The sequence below is a fragment of the Euprymna scolopes genome, chromosome 1 (genome assembly GCF_053919585.1).
Source record: "Euprymna scolopes isolate OS-2025 chromosome 1, ASM5391958v1, whole genome shotgun sequence".
Taxonomy (NCBI): domain Eukaryota; kingdom Metazoa; phylum Mollusca; class Cephalopoda; order Sepiida; family Sepiolidae; genus Euprymna; species Euprymna scolopes.
The window spans coordinates 152,744,226-152,761,725 of NC_136482.1; the positions used below are offsets into that span (position 1 = coordinate 152,744,226).

Genomic DNA, 17,500 nt, shown 5'->3' on the forward strand with positions numbered 1-17,500 from the left:
TGCACTTGATGACCCACTTTCTTGAATAATCATTTTCAACAACTGCGCAGTAACCTGTATCGCTTCGCCTGGTTAACTCGTTAATGATTAACTTGTTCTAAACCTACAATATGACATATTCACCTGTGTAGGTGGGACTGAGGCCGCAAATCTGTTACATAATGATGACATTTCTGGGAGTGAGGTAATGGTTACCGGTCAGCATTTTAAGTCCAGCATGCCGTGTTCAAGTTCTATTGGAAGAATTAAGTTACTTTCACTAAGATCCTTGAAAATACTATTTCAAACGTAAGTGCGACAAACCAACGAAAAGGATATGCCAAACTAAAGTGTGATACATCAATGAAAACTCAATTTAAAATTTTACCATGGTCGATAGTACGTTCGAGATCTCGTGAGGGACGTTTTCTTTTTTTTTAAATTTTTTTTTACATAGGCGTCACCACTTATCTAGGCCGATAGGCCACTCAAGGATAAGGGCTAAAGAGTGTAGAGTAGTCAAAAGGACAATATAGTAATCGATAATAATGGAAGTTCGGTAAATTTGTTAACTTAAGTGGAACGGCTTATCAGAAACTTGTTCACGTTGGACTTGAAGACAACCATATTATAGACAGCTGGAAAGCAGGAAAATGGAAGACAATATACCACAGGCGTGTAGTTCTAAGAAAGAAGCTTAATCATAGAATCTATGTTTAGGTTTAGGCACAGATAAAGAGTGGGGAAAATTATTGATAATGTTTTCAGCTAGTCTAGTGTTTCTTGTGAAAGTTTGGCGAGGGGGAACCATAGATTGAAGCTCAATCGACCACTTTCCATGAAAATAACGATAAAGCAGAGACAAACTTGCAACATCTCTTCTGTGAGATAGAGGTTGGAGGGAAGAGAAAAGGACATCTCTCACCAGGCCACGAAGTCTATTTTGAACCCTATCAAGGCAGGACAAGTCTTTTCTAGCAGCTCCTGCCCAGATGTGGCAACAGTATTCCATCCTTGGACGTATCTGGCTCTTATATAGATAGAGAATTGCATCAGCAGTGAGATATCTACTGGATCGATAGAAGGATCCGACCATTTTTCCAGCAGCCTAGGCAACAGATTTGATGTACGTATTCCATTTAAGATCAGGATTAAAGGTCAAACCCAGAAGCCTGTCAAAACTTGAGGCCTCCCCAAGACGAGAGCCATTCATTTTAATTGATGCCAGATGGGGATCAGAACGTTGATGATGTAAAGATAGAAGCTTAGTTTTAGATGCATTAAAACCAACCAGCCACTCCTTTCCCCATTGCACAACGTGATCAAGAGGAGAGAGAATCGGAGAGAACTTGGTCGTTTACTGTCTTAGATGTGCTACCATAGATGGTAGTGTCGCCAGCAAAAATGTCTATGAATGATGTAAGGATGTGATTTGGAAGATCATTAATGTAGATCAGGAAAAGAGTTGGGCCCAGGATGGACCCCTGAGCGACTCCAGCATTTATACTGTGAGCTTCTGATTTTTGCCCATCAACTACTACTCTTATGAACCTATCAGAGAGAAATAATTTAATAATTGAGAAGACATTTCCAGCTATACCATAGCTGGAGATCTTGTGAAGTAAACCTTTATGCCATACCCTATCAAAGGCCTTTGATATGTCAAGAGCAATTGCCCTAGAAAGGTTGCCTCTGTCGAGAGATTCGCTAATCCTATGAGATATAACTGTAAGCACATCTGCTGTAGATCTAGCAGAACGGAAATCATATTGTGTGTCGCTAAGAAGGTTATTTTTGCTGAGATGGTTGATTACTTCTCTATTTAACACAGATTCCAGCAACTTACTCATGACGCACAGGAGACTTATTGGCCTGTACTGAGAGGGGGATGAACGATTACCTGAATTCTTAAATACAGGGCATACTGATGAGATTTTCCAGGGTGATGGGAAGCAATTCTCCTTAAGACAACGTTTAAACAGTTTTGTAAGTATGGGTGCTAGTTCTGGTTGAAGATTTTTGAGTACTATAATTGGAATACCGTCAGGGCCAGTTGCTTTACTGGAATCAAGGTTTTTGATTAGCTTGGCAACATCACATACAGATATTTGTATATCACATAGTGTGTTTTCTGATACAGGAGGAAATATTGGGGGTTGGCGGCCTTGGTTGCAAAGGGTAGAATTAGCTGCAAAGTTCTTGGCAAAGAGTTTGGCTTTGTCTGATGCTGACGAGATTACCTCAGGTCCATTGATGATAGTTGGGATAGAGCACACGCTTCTGTTCAGGATTCTGTTTGCAATTTGCCAAAACTGGTGGGAACTAAGCCGCTGCTCAGCTACTTTGGACTTGACGGACTGAGCATACAACTCTCTTGCGTTCTTTATTACTTTCTTACAATGGTTGCTGGCAGTCCTGAAAGCGGCTTTAGTTTCCATACATCTATTACGTTGGAAGCAGTGGAAAAAGTGATTTCTGTGCGCAATAGCAGCAGCACATTCTGGAGAAAACCATGGCTGGCTGCTAGGTTTTTGCTGGAACTTTTTCGAGGGTATGAAATTGTCTATACCTACAATTAACCATTCTGTCAGGTCTGATACTATAGACGAGACATCCTTTTTAAACATGGAACACAGAGGAAGATCCGGTATAAATGTACGGAAACTATCCCAGTCAGCCAGAGTGTATCGATATACTGTATGATGGAGAAGTATGTCTGAGGACTTATTACATTTCATTTTTATCTTAATTGATACAACTGAGTGGTCGGAAGATCCAAGAGGAGACAGAACGGAAACTGAACATAGTTCAGGGCAAGTTGTGAGAAAAAGGTCTAGGAGACTTGCATACTGGCCGTCATTGTCGGGCACACGGGTGGGTTTGTGAACAATCTGAGTGAGGTCATAAGCAATGGAGAAATCATGACAGAATCTCCCTCATCATCGGTCTTGTTTGAGTGGGTCAACCATTCCACATTGTGAACATTGAAGTCTCCACATACGTGAATGTAGCTGAAGGATATGCTGATAGAACTTGGTCAATTTTCTCAGATATGCTTTTAAAGATAGTAACTCCGCTGTTATGGGGGCGATAGAGAGTAAATATAAATGCCGTAGTGTGAGCTAGTGCTACTCGGAAGCACATATAGGGTAAGTTAGGATCTTCTCTGGAGATGTCCCTACCACATGGAAAGCCATCTTTTATATAGGCACATATTCCATGCCCATGGCGATCTTGGGGGTCAGATTTGGAAGTTAGGTTAGAGTATCCTTTAATTACGAACTCATTTAGGGAAATAGTCTGTCCAATTCCAATTTCGCTTAAAAATAAAAGGTCTGGTTTAGTCTCCTGTAATTGGGTTTCAACCTCTGGAAGGTTGGAACGTAGACCCCTGATGTTGGAGAAGGAGACATGGTAGTGGGGGTCTATGTTGGAAGTTTCAAATTCGGGTTTAATCGTGTATTTTTTATTGAAACTTATCTAACAACGTGAGTCACGTCACGGCTGTAACAATAAGGAAATAGATACAAACAAGCGAGTTCGAGTTATTTTCTATTAGCGAGATGAGGTGCCATCAGCTAGAATCGAAACTGTAATATTCAAAGCTGGTGACGTTACCATTGTACCAACGTGACACGCATGTAAAGTGCTAAAAATAAACTAAGATGAATATACAAAATGTTAAACGATCTTTTTTTAAAATTTTGACCCATTTTTGACTCCTTAAAAACTATTTTATCTGGCTAAAGACCCATAAAAAAAAAACGGCCCGTAAAAATCCAATCATTTGGAGAATAAATTTGTCGCCCTAAAAGAAAACAACACTACAGCTTTATTTCAAAACTTTTATTGAAAAAAATCAATTCAGGTAACTTGATTATGTAGTAGAGCTGACATCTATTCAATGTAGCCGCCTTCAGCCTCAATTACTGCCTTGATACAGGTCCAAAACTGGGAGTGTGCCTTTTCCGCAAGCGTCAGCAGGAGCTCGGTGAATACTCAGTGGATGGCGGCGAACATGCTGGCTTTGATAATGTTCTCGATGTATGACCAAACGAAGTAGTCCAGCAGGTACATGTCGGGGGAGGGGGGGGGGAGCCAGCGAGAAAAGGGTACAAAGTCGTAGCACTCTTTCTGAAGCCAAGTCTGGGTCTCTTTGGACTTGTGGGCCGGCACCAAATCCTGCTACAACACCCAGGGTCTGCCAGTGGCCACCTGATTACACCAGGAGATCACTACCCTCTTCAGCACATCCAGATACACTTTGGTGTTAACTTTCAAGCCGACTTGGAAGATGTGAGATGGCATGATGTGGCCCTCACTTGAAACCACACCAAAGACCATAAACGTGGCCGGAAACTTTGTTTTCATCACCCTGGGTAGGTCCCTGTTATTTGTGGCAATCCAGCGATGCACTTTGAGGATGCTGGCAATGGTCTTGTTGTCATAACTTGGATCAGTAGAGAGCATGAGTTGTACAGTGGCGCATCTTCGATCTCGCTTGTTGAACAGTGTCACTTTCAGACATGATAGAAGGCTCCTATTGCTCTTGGGATTTATACACAACTGGCCAACTAGTAGATGGTCTTCAATAACAAATAAAAAGAAAACCCGTTTTCATTAAACGGAAATGAAATCATGCCGTCTTTTTTAGGGCGACGTTCTACATTATAAACTGAAATGCGACAGATCAACAGACGGACAATAATGTTTTTCACCAAAATGTGAGGACACATCAAATGTAATTGCTGACGATAAATAAAAAAGCGTATAATCTTACCGAGTTTGTTGTCAATCATCTTCAAAATCGTTAAACTATTGCAACCAGTCAAGAATTTATCGGGTAAAACGCGAATCAAATTGTTGGATAAATCCATTTTTAAAAGTTTCTTCAGTTGCAAAGGCTCGTCGTTGATTTTCTTCATTTCGCAGCTGAAAATTTAAAATCATAAAAATCTCATTACTGTTATAAAACATAATTTAATTTAATTGTTTAGTCTATATTCTGTTCAATTATTTACGAAAACAAATAAACATCCTTTATTTTATTTTAAACTAGCAGATCAGCCTGGTTTTGCTCGGGCCCTATTTGAATATATATATATATATATATATATATATATATATATACATTAAAAATGTCTAGGTAACCTACATCTAAAATCTCAAGTGTTTAGCCCCAAATTGGCGGAGGAGTTTGGTAGAGTCTGCAAAGGTCAACTCTTCCAAACTTGACTTATTTGCCGCCAAATTTTCGCCCCCAAACTGATTAAAAACCTGAATACCCTTTATGCAAATTTTCAAATGTTTAGACCCAAAATTGGCAGAATAGTTTCCTAGAGACCACAAAGGTAAAATCTTTTGAACTTTGACCTCTTGGCAACCAAATTTACGGCCAAAGAAAAACGATTTAAAAGCTTGCCCTATGTCTGAATACACTTATATAAAATTTCAAATGTTTAGACGAAAAATTAGCCGACTAATTTGGTAGAGACCGCAGAGGTCAATTTTTAAAAAAATTGACTGCAATTTCGACCCCTTAACATTTATTGTTTTGAGCTCAAATCAAGTTAAAAAGTTTGATCCATGTCCGAGTAACCTAAACCTAAAATGTCAAGTGTTTAGATCAAAAATTGGCGAAGAAGTTTGGTAGAGTGCTCAAAGGTCAAATCGTTGAACTTTGATCCCTTGACAGCCAAATTTCTGGGCAAAAAATCGATTAAAAAGATTTTCACAAATCTCAATACTCCTTCAGTCAAATCTCGCGTCTGTAGACTGAAAATTGACATAGTAGTTTGGTAAGGAAATGTACACACACACACAGAGACAATTTCACTTTTATAGATATACTAGCATGGGTGCTCGGCGTTGCCCGGGTGTTTGATGTATGCTGAACAAAAAAGAAAACAAAACAAAACAAAAAAAAAACGGTCAATTTTTTTAACTTTGACCCCCATTATGACCCCTTAACATTTATTGTTTTGGGCTCAGATCAAGTTATTAAGTTAGATCCATGTCCAATGAACCTATACCTAAAATTTCAAGTGTTATATAGACTCAAAGTTGTCGGAGGAGTTTGGTAGAGTTCTCAACGGCCAAATCATTGAACTTTGACCCCTTAATCGCCAAATTTCTGGCCGAAAACCGATCACATCGATTTTGCCAAATCTCAGTACGTTGTATATCAAATTTCGAGTCTGTAGACTTAAAATTGACAGAGTTATTGCGTAGGGAAATGTATACACAGAGACACACAGACAGACACATACACAGAAAGACAGACATACAGACACGTTCACTTTCATAAATATATACTAGCGTGGGTGTCTGGCGTTGCCCGGGTATTTGGAGGTGTACGTTGAGCAAAAAAAAAAAAAAGCGTCCAATTTTTTTTAACTTTGACCCCAATTAAGGCCTCTTAAAATTTACTGTTTTGGGCTCAAATCAATTTATTAAGTTAGATCCATGTCCAAGGACCCTATATCTAAAATTTCAAGTGTTTAGACCCAAAATTGGTGGAGGAGTTTGGTAGAGTTCTCAAAGGTTGAACTTTTACCCTTAACAGCCAAATTTCTGGCCGAAAACCGATGACATCGATTTTCCCACATCTCAGTACCCTGTATATCAAATTTCGAGTCTGTAGACTGAGTTATTGTGTAGGGAAATGTACACACACAGATACACAGACAGACAGATACACAGACACGTTCACTTTTATAGATATATAGATAGATTTAAATTGTATTTATTTATCATTTTATTTATTTATTTACTAGCATTTCATCCCGGCGTTGCCCGGGTTTTTGGAGGTGTATGTTGAGCAAAAAAAAAAAAAAAAAGCGGTCAATTTTTTAAAATCTGGCCCCTATTATGACCCCTTAAAAGTTATTGTTTTGGGCTCAAATCAATTTATTAAGTTAGATCCATGTCCAACAAACCTATATCTAAAATTTCAAGTGTTTAGACCCAAAATTGATGGAGGAGTTTGGTAGAGTTCTCAAAGGTCAAATCGTTGAACTTTGACTCCTTAACAGCCAAATTTCTGGCCGAAAACGGATCACAGAGATTTTCCCAAATCACAGTACCCTGTATATCAAATTTTGAGTCTGTAGGCTGAAAATTGACAGAGTTATTGCGTAGGGAAATGTACATAGACACACACACAGACACACACAGACACTTTCACTTTTATAGATATATAGATTTATTTATTTATTTATTTATTTTTTAATACTAAAATGAGTCACCACTAAAAAACAACCTAGGATAAGAGTTAATGACAGTTTTGTGATGAACAATATTACGAGATGATTGAAAACGATGAATCGAATAGACAAAAACTGATTATTTAAGAGGACGGCTCAGCAAGTATTTGTCGATATTGGACTTGAACACGACCGTAATGGAATCTGAAGCTGGAAAGTTATTGGAATAAAACACTGTTGATAGAAACTCTGTTTGATTTTTAGGTACATAGTTGAGGAAAGGAAAGTTCTTTGCAGTGTTGGTAGAAAGATGAGTTATTAATGGACTAATTTTATATTTGGAATTCTAATGTTGCCAGCTGAAAGGAACAGATTTAGCACAACACTATATATCACCAGTCTTTCTCACTAGAGGAAATTATCCCCCACCCATCCGAAATCCTGTTGCTCATCGTAATAAATCTAGATTCATTATGCTTTAATTAATGTTTGGAGAATATCAACAAACTATCAATGCAGGCTGTGATATTTCATTGTTCTAAACCGATTATACCAACAAGGCTTGAGAGTCTAGTCTAGCCTACTATAAAGTAATAGCAAAAGTGATGCAATACCCCTAACACCTCTGCAACTTCAAAGCAATCTCACTTAACACACATTAGAAAATGCAAATAAAACAATTCTTTTTCAAGGTTACTTCAGCATAGAATATTTTTTTCATTAAAACATTATCCTAAGTGCGGCTAGACTAGCATCGGCCCCAAACCTCTTGGCAAGTGAAGTCTCAATGCTTTATATAAACTAATAACTATTAATTAAGCTTTATAAAGATTTTTGCACATACATACATATATATATATATATATATATATATATATATATATATATATATATATATGCAAAACTCTTTATAAAGATTAATGAAGCACTCTTTAATAGTTATCTTTTTATTTTATTTTTTTTTATTTAGCTTAGTTTAGTTTCGTATATACAAACATGTATAATAGTTTATAATTTGTTGATATTATTTTCATAAGTATGTATACACAACTTAGTATTAATAAATTTGTTAATTATTAAATAGAACATTTTGGTGGAAGATTCATAAATTAATTAAAATTTTTAGTACGAAATGTTGGGTTTAATGACTTTGTTTGATAAAAATTCAATATGGCCTAATGGAAAAGTATAAAGGTATATGCAGCTTCTCTTCCAATTTTCGGATTTTTACTATGTCAAATCACATTTTAATTCCTTTTGACGGATTGATTGTTGCCATTTCTTCTGATGAGTTTAGGGCACAATAGATTCACTGATTGATATAATAATTAAGTAATTGATTTTGCGTTACGAAACAGATACTGTCAAGAATTGTACAAATCAACTGAATTAAAGGAATAAATTATAAGATGGTCAGCATCATGAATTTTGGAATATAACTTTTTGTCATTTATTCTCTCTCTCTCTCTCTCTCTCTCTCTCTCTCTCTATATATATATATATATATATATATATATATATATATTACATAGGCATAACCACTTATCAAGGCCCAGAGACAACTCGAGGATAAGGGTTAAGAGTGTACAGTAGTCAGTTTGACAATAAAGTAATCGTTAGTAATGGAAATTCGGTAAATTTGTTAACAAGTGGAATAGCTCATCAAGAACTTGTTTATATATAGTTATTTACTATAATAATTATTAAATGTCTACAGACACTAGTCTTTCATCCTTTCGGGAATCATCAGTGCAGGGTGTCACGATTAACACTGGTCGATAGATTCGAACCCGGCAACAGAAACCATCTCTGGCTTCATTAGCAAGGACCTAATCGATTCGGCTACCGTTAACCGCGAGAAATGCTGTTGAATTTTGAACATTTTATTTTATAAATGTTTTTTTTATGCCAGTCAGTGTGATCTAATCATTATATGATGATCTGCGCATAAGAACCAAATTGACCAATTTTAATCCAACTGAAAGTGCTCAACGATAAGAAACGAGTTTCTTAAAGGAGCCGACATTATTATTTACTATGATAATTAAATACCTACGGACACTAGTGTTTCATCCTTCTAGGAATCATCAGTGCAGTATATATATATATATATATATATATATGTATAATTATTTTTTTACTATAATAATTAAATACCTACAGACACTAGTGTTTCATCCTTTCGGGATTCTTCAGTGCAGGGTGTCACGATTACTACCAGTCGAACGATTCGAACCCCGCGACACGAGACATCTCTGGCTCGATTAGCGGAGGCCGTATCCATTCGGCTACCATTAACCGTGTGAAATAGCGTTGAATTTTAAACATTTTTTTAATTTAAATGTTCATTACGTCAGACAGACAGTGATCAAATCGTTATACGATGATCTACGCATAAGAGCTATATTTCCACGGCAGAACAACGTCGCAGCTCACAAGAGCCATGGCAGCCAACAAATCGGAAGTCCAAGACTAGTATTTCGTCCTCATTTGGGCTACATCAGTTACATATGTCCAAACTCGGGATTTGAAACCCAAGCCTCTTGCATGCGAGGCAATTATTTTGCCACATGAGAAACCGTGCCGCACACAAGAAAGTCTATTAACTAACACACATCAAGCAAACCGTGGCGAAATCCAACTATGGAATGGATCTACTTCGTCTCGAACAAATAATGTGGTCATCCAACCAACCTATAACCCAAGCCAATGTCTCAGAAGTAGGAATTGTTTTGGATTTCCAGATTGTTGGCTGTGATGGCTCTTCTGAGCTGCGACGTTGTTTGGCTGTGGAAATAATTATATAATATCTCACATTCTGAATCCTGTTTGTTTGTAAACAAGCGGTTTGAGCACTATAAAAGTGGTGAACGTATGTTTGTTTGAAATGAACATTTTGTTGATCATTTACGTGCGTCGCTCCCGTAGGTCAATGGATAGAACTGCCGGCTATCAACGTAATGGTTCTAGGTTCAATCCTCGGCTCGGGAAAGGTGCTAGTCTAGCCACACTGATGAGTTGTGATACAACGAAACAGTATTGTATATGTATATATATTACTTATAAAATAGTTACACATGAACATGTATTTTGTCGTATCTACGGTTTATCAATGCGGCTGCCTTATAAGATAATAATCCATGGGCACATGTTTTGCTATATCTATGGCTCATCAGCGTGGATGATTATATCAGAGCTCGAACCCCCAATATTAAAGACTATGAGATCAAAACGAATATATATATATATGCATTTATATATATATATATGCATTTATATATATACTAGCAGAAGTATCCGTCGTTAACTGGGTTCAAAAACAGCCTACAGAAAATGGACTGTGATTGATGAAAGTATGAGAGGTTATGAAAAGGAGGGGGTTGTAAAGAGATAGGTTTTGATACTCAAAAATTTTACCTTAAGCAAAATATGATGAAAGTAAAGATAATTTTCGCGAAAATATATTTTTTTATATCAACTTTGTTTCCATTCGTAGCCAAGAGTGACCACTAAAATGATGTTTCCTTACAAAGATAAAATGTTATATATATATAATATAAATATACAAGAAATACATGTTACCATAGTCAATAAAAGTTACTTTTACAGTAGAAAAGTTCATTGGTTTGTATTTTTATGGTAGAAAAGTTCATTGGTTTGTATTTTTAAGTAGTTTGTAAAAAAAAGATATTTTTAAATTCACGAACCAGTTTAAAAAAAATCAAAATGGCAGCGACTTTGAAATGGAGAGCCCCGTTTTCAATTTGAAGGAGGGGCACCTGAGCAGTCTGTGTTAAAAATTTAAGAGAGTTCCGTAAACGTAAGGAATATTTATAAACCTATTTTAATGTTTTCCGTTATTTCGTGCTTGAGGAATATTCGATTATGGCAGGTGTAGTTTATATAAAAATTCATTTAAGTAGTTATCGCCTCAAATTTCGTTTTAATTTCGGTTCGCTGAAATTATTTCAAGTAAAGGGCATTAAAAACTATTTCAAAACAAAAAAAAAAACATGAACTGAACTTTTATTGACTATGGTAACATTTATTTCTTGTATATTTATTTTTTCGCGTAGTCGTTTGTTGGCTTTTCTGCTAAACACTCTTACTAAATAATATCGACGAAATATCGAAAAACAAAGAAACAAAAACAGTTTTGAAAAATAATGAAGCTTTACTTACTTTAGTAAAATAATCCGAAACAGCAAAATGGTATAATCAAAAAGTAAACACGTAATTACTTTAGTTTTTTAAAGCAAAGAATTGATATAAATACGAATAAGAAGAAAATGGCGCTCTTTTCAAGCAGAACAGCTTCGTTTCAGTTTTACAGTATTGAACGATGTAGTATTGCGCCGTCGGATTGTAATGTAAAGAACACGCAGAAAGGGTTGTAATCAACTGAATTCCTTCTAGTGCACAGACAAAAAAAAAGCTTAAACAGATATATAAATAAATAAAAATAAAAAGGTTATGTAAATGTTTTTAAAAAGACACGTAATCACGTGAGCAGGACTTTTGCTTCTCTTGACACGATAACAAGTAACGTTTTTATTTTTTATTATCTATTTATCTATTTTCGAAAGAATGCCACGTGCAAGTGGAGAAGGAAAAAAACAGAGGTATGCAAAATTTGTGTCGAGAATTCCGACTTTTTTTTTTTTGGCTTTCACTTTAATAAGAAGGTAAATTTATGAGGTGAATTTATACGACACAATATGATTCAACCCCAAAAAATAAATAAAAACTAACGTGAATTAAGATTAAAATCAAGGTGTTATTGTGGACCCTCACCCCTTTTAAAAAACCTTGTTAAACTTTGTGACATATTTACATTTTACGGAGGTCACGCGCAAACGAACACCCAATAATTTTATTATACCATATTTCTTCAAACTGAAACATAATTATCAAAGTATACTTACGCAAATAGATATGAAAAGTTTTTGTTAAAGTTTGTGCCATATTTCCATGGAGTACAGGTGCGAACGCAGGCCCCACAATTTTATTATACCATTCCTATTTAAGTTGAAACATACTTATCAAAGTATTCTTATGTACATCTATATCAAAAACCCTTGTAAACGTTTTTATTTCCATACTTTGGGGGCCAGGCGCGAACGCAGACCCCACAATTTTTATGAACCACCGTTCTGCCAGATCAAACATACCCATTCCTGATCCTCGATACATCTTCTATCATTATATGTAATCAGTTTTTTAAAATAGTCAACCATATAGGAGCCTATTCGTGACCACACACACACACACACACACACACACACGTTCAGCTTTATATCATATATATATATATATATATATATATATATATATATATATATATATATATATATATATATGCATTTATATTATATTATATATATATATGGTAATCGTGAAGAAAGAGAGAGCCTGTTTCCTCCGTTTGACTATAGGTGGCGTTAATGTCTGTCCACCCAGTTACGGAAGCACAACATGTATATAATGGCACCGTTGAAATAAAAATAAATGTTTAATTTTAAACATGTTTTTTTTGTTTGTTTGTTTTTTGCACACATATTTAAGTTTGTTTTTGTTTTGTTTTTTCAAACATATTTACGTTTGTTTTTTTTTGTTGTTGTTTTTGCAAACATATTTAAGTGTTATTTTTCCAAACATTTACGTTTTGTTGCTAGTTTATTTTCAAACATTTACGTTTTTTTTGTTTTTAGGTTTTTTTTGTTGTTTTTTGCAGGCATAAACTAAATATTTTTGAAATATTTTTCTTTTAGAAAAGTTTGCTTATGCACTTATTGAACCGCGCTATTTAAAAAAATTTTTTTTATAGTAGTTTCAAGTAATATTCAGGTTTTACAATATCCCTTTTCAAATATATATATAAATACTCGCGGAAAAAGTAAAATAAGTCCAGAAAAATTAAGAAAAAAGAGGGGGGGGTCCATAAAAAAAAAAGATAAAAGAAAAAACGTTGACTTTTTTTATTATAAGAACGTAAAAAATACTCGCGGAAAAACGGTTGTACCCATAAATATGTTTAAAAGAAAAATATAGCAAAAACATTTAATTTATGCTTGCAAAAAAAAAAAAAAAAATTTAAATTAAAACAAAAATAACGTAAATGTTTGAAAATAAACCAGCAACAAAACGTAAATGTTTGGAAAAATAAAACTTAAATATGTTTGCGAAAACAAAACAAAATAAAACTTAAATATGTTTGCAAAAAAAAAAAAAAAAAAAAAACATGTTTAAAATTAAAATATAATAAAAACATTTATTTTTATTTCAACGGTGCCATTATATACATGTTGTGCTTCCGTAACTGGGTGGACAGACATTAACGCCACCTATAGGCAAACGCAGGAAACAGGCTCTCTCTTTCTTCATGATTACCTATATATATATATATATATATATATATATATATATATATATATATATATATATATATATATATATATATATATATATATATATAGCCAATATATATAGCCAATATATATATATATATATATATATATATATATATATATATATATATATATATATATTATACGATTCATCAACGTGGCTAAATCTCGTCACTTTGATGAGTTGCGATTACAATATTTTAAGGGATGAGTGATGATTTTAACAAAGTAGGAAGAAATGCTGCTTTTCTGGGTGAGAATCTACCCATCAACACTTATCGTCGCCAAGTTTGTGACCTTGAAGTAGTATTTTTTAGCTCCTTGCATCAACTGTCTTCATGCCTTATTTGGAGCAATTTCAACAAAGAATAATACAAGCAAACGTAGAAAATTACATTATTTAAATATAAAAAAAGTCGCTTGCCTTTTTAAATAGAGTTTTTCAAGTCCTGGCATAAAATCGGAAATCCATTTCGGAAATATTTTAAAGTGGTTGCCTGACAAATCGATTTTTTTCAAGCTAAAACTGATCGGCAGATTCGATTCTGTTGTTTCTTGAAGCTGAAACAGAAATTGAGAGATTTTTACACGATGGAACGATAAATTTGTCGCTCTAAAGAAAACGATATTACAGCTTTATTTTAAAGCTTTTATTAAAAAAAAAAAAATCGTTAGCAAGGGTTACCACCAGAAAGCAAATATCAAGTCAGACTACTCCAGTACTACTGTCGCAAATGAATTCGTAGAGGATCCCTGTACTTAAAATTGAAGGTCAACACCAGGCGATTTTTATTTAGGTAATCAAAAAATGTTCAAAATAATAAGTTTAATATGGAAAATGAAATTATTAATTTTATTCTGCGTATTCTCAGTACAGTGTGGAACGATAAATTTGTCGCCCTAAAGAAATCAACACTATAGATTTATTTTAAAACTTTTACTGAAAAAATCAATTCAAATAACTTGATTATGTAGTAGAGCTGACATCTATTCAATGTAGCCGCCTTCAGCATCAATCACCACCTCGATATGGGTTTGGAACTGGGAGCATGCATTTTGCACAAGCGCCAGCGGGAGCTCGGCGAATACTCGGTGGATGGCGGTGATCAGGCTGGTTTTAATGTTGTGGGAGGTCATGTTGGTGATGTTCTCAATGTATGACCAAACGCCTGAAAGTGACACAATGTTTAACGAGTAGGATCGGAGATGCCCTGCTATACAACTCATGCTCTCTACCGATCCAAGTTATGACAACAGGACCATTGTCCGCACCCTTAAAATGCAAATCCGGACAGTTCAATGCTTGAGGGAAAAGCTCAACGAAATTTCCGGTTATGGTTATGGTCTTTGATGTGGTTTCAAGTGAGGGCCACATCATGCCACCTCACATCTTCGAAGTCAGCTTGAAAGTCAACAACAAAGTGTATCTGGATGTGCTGAAGAGTGTAGTGATCCTCTGGGGCAATCAAGTGGCTGCTGGCAGACCCTGGGTGTGGCAGCAAGACTTGGCGTCATCCCACAAGTCCAAAGAAACCCAGGCCTATCTTAAGAAACTGTTTTATGACTTTGTACCCTTCTTTCACTGACCCCCCCTCCTCGTCTGACCCAAACCCACTGGACTATTTCGTTTGATCATAGAATGAGAACATCACCAATATGACCTACCACAACACCAAAGCCAGTCTGATCACTGCCATCCACCGAGTATTAGCCGAGCTTTCGCTGGTGCTTGTAAAAAAATCACGCTTCCAATTCCGGAGCCATATCGAGGCGGTGATTGAGACTAAAGGCGGCTACATTGAATAGATGTCAGCTCTCCTACATACAAATATTCGCCGAGCTCCCACCAACGCTTGTGGAAAAGGCATGCTCCTAGTTCTGAACCCATATCGAGGCTGCTATTGAGGCTGAAGGTGTTACATTGAATAGATGTCAACTTTACTACATAATAAATTTACCTGAATTGATTTTTTCAATAAAACTTTTAAAATAAAGCTGTAGTGTTGATTTCTTTAGGGTAACAACTTGATCGTTCAACCCTATAAATGATTTTTTTTTATAGTCTTATAGTTTTCACTTCAAATCACTATAACTTGAATTTTTTAAACTATTTAATTATTTGCTTGAAGTCAGACAAAGATGACCAGTGTCATATATTTTCATCAAACCAAACGTCGTATATAACTTTAAAGCATTTATTTGCTAGCGCCAGCCACTGTGACGTCAGAATGACTCAGTGAACACACTTTTACTTTACGAAGGCTGCGGCTTAAAACGTTTGATCTCAGTTGTAATATAACAATGAGTATTGTCTTTTGTTGAAAATGTTAAAATTCCTCAAGATCAAACTCAAATACAGTGACTTTCTAGATGCTTTTTTAAAAATTTTATTTTTTAATTTTGCATCCATAAGCAACGAATATTTCTACTTGAAACGTAAGGGGCTACTATTTGGGATCGTGTCTAACAGAGGACTGTTGGGAGTTGAGCAGCGAGATATCTGTTCACATAACATTTAAATTCTGCAGGGTAGTACAATCAGGGAAGCAGGAAACAGGGAAGGAATTCCCAAGTCTAGCAGTTCGAGGGAAGAAATCATTAGAGTAGAAGTCTTTCCGATATTTGTTGTTAGTCAGCAATATGTACGTGGAGGGGGGGCACAAATGCTATAAGTTCCTCAGAGTATATTTTATTAAAGTACTTGCAAAACGGGCAGAGGGATGCAATATTGCAGTGATGGGACAGAGATTGGAGCTTGGCTGACAGTGTGGGACCTATGAAATTTGACAATTTTTTTGGACTCTGTATAAGAGTGAGAGTTCAGTGGTAAATGTACCAGTCCAGGGGTGACAACAATACTCTATGCATGCGCATTTTCAATCAATTTGGCATCCTGGATATGACCTTAAACTATATCCGATGGTGAGTTCCCAGCTTGCGGGCTTTGGGGAGTGTGGAGCCACCCTTTAATTGCCATTGCTCCCAGGTCCACTCTGACCTGGAGTGGTAGTACCTGTTAGGGTCCCAACTATGGGTTAAATAGAAACTGACTTGAGAAAAAAAAACACACATTCTATTAAAACATTTTTCTTCAAAATAACTGTATTCAGCATTAAATAACCTGAAAAGGGTTGATATGCCGTAAAACAAAAACAATCAACCAACCAACCAATCAATTTGGTGATAGGTTCTATAATGCAGGGTGAGTCACGGGAGACGGATGTTTTTAGAACGTTCCTTTCTCTCCTTGAGTAAGGGATAAGGAGTGAGGAAGGGAGTCTTTAAACCTGCTTAAGATGCTGTTTAGTTTATTATTATTTGTTTATCTTTTACCTTAATTTTGTTTTAGTTATTGATTTTGAATTTCTTTTCTTTTCAGTCATTGCCCTCATTGCTATGGTGGAGTGGCGAACACCGTGTGTTTGTATAAGATACTTATGTGAAAAATTGTTAATTGCTTTCCTTAAAAAAAAAACATCCGTTTCCCGTGACTCACCCTGTACAATTAAACTCATGGGCAGCGCCAGAGACGGATAGCTAGTATGCAAAGTTAATTGAAGCGAACCCCAGCAGAGTGTTCAATTATTAAGAAAAGTCAAAAATAAGAATGTAATATTTATTTATTTATTTATTTATTACAGAAGAACAGGACAAAATTAGTACCGCCGGTTTTAAATCTAAACAAAGAGGACCTCTAGATGGCCTCCTATGCCAGACTCTCATCAGCCTCTGTTTATGTCTGTATCTCCGGAAAGTGTCGAATTTTATTGTTATTCTTAACAGATATTCAAATAATATTTTATTTTGCTCAGCTTTACTTTGACGTCTTCTTGCCTTGTAATTGTTTTGTGTTGAAAAAAATATTTTTAAAAAAATGTCTGAAACATATGTACAAAAATATTTGTTGCT

At 35.5% G+C, this 17,500-nt stretch overlaps 1 protein-coding gene across 1 annotated transcript in view; it reads right to left on the minus strand.

Annotated features, from left to right (window-relative positions):
• The window catches only part of LOC145276726 (leucine-rich repeat serine/threonine-protein kinase 2-like), a 338,716-nt gene that overhangs the window by 190,760 nt on the left and 130,456 nt on the right, over positions 1-17,500 (minus strand). The window contains exons 29-30 of the mRNA XM_080127947.1: positions 14,016-14,152; positions 4,760-4,911 (exon numbers count right to left, since the gene is read on the minus strand). Of these exons, the coding sequence (XP_079984073.1) occupies positions 4,760-4,911; positions 14,016-14,152 (289 nt within the window). The remainder of the gene's footprint in view (positions 1-4,759; positions 4,912-14,015; positions 14,153-17,500) is intronic.